This window comes from Carlito syrichta, unplaced genomic scaffold (assembly GCF_000164805.1).
Source record: "Carlito syrichta isolate Samal-C Ts95f unplaced genomic scaffold, Tarsius_syrichta-2.0.1 Scaffold298010, whole genome shotgun sequence".
NCBI lineage: Eukaryota > Metazoa > Chordata > Mammalia > Primates > Tarsiidae > Carlito > Carlito syrichta.
The window spans coordinates 1-369 of NW_007242106.1; the positions used below are offsets into that span (position 1 = coordinate 1).

At 72.4% G+C, this 369-nt stretch overlaps 1 protein-coding gene across 1 annotated transcript; it reads right to left on the bottom strand.

Moving 5' to 3' along the window:
• Positions 1-73: 73 nt before the first annotated feature.
• On the bottom strand, positions 74-365 carry DLX3 (distal-less homeobox 3; the record flags this gene model as incomplete). Its single annotated transcript, XM_021710719.1, has 1 exon — positions 74-365. A coding segment is annotated over one exon (292 nt), but the record flags the coding sequence as incomplete, so codon positions are not given.
• Between the last annotated feature and the right edge of the window lie 4 nt (positions 366-369).

Here is a 369-nt window from a genome sequence, read left to right on the forward strand (position 1 = left end):
CCGGCGCCCCCGCCAGTCTCTCCCGCGCGAGCCTCCCGTGTCTCCCTCCTCCCCGCGACCCCGGGGTCCTCACCGGGGTCCTGCGCCGGCCGCGGCTGCTCACGGTACGCCCCGTCTTGCCGGTAGGAGGCTCCGTGGGTGTATTGCGACTTGGGCGAGTAGACGCCCGTGCCCGCGAGCCCGTTGCGGCCGAACTGGTTGCGGTAGGTGTCCCAGGGCTGGCTCGAGTAGCAGTCGTGCTGCGGGGCGCTGTAGTGGCCCGGGTCGGTGACGGAAGCCTCGGGCAGGGTGGGCGAGTCCTTGGAGCCCGCATGGCAGCCGAGCGAGCTGGGGATGTCGGTGAGGATGCTGCTGAGCTTGCGGTGGGAG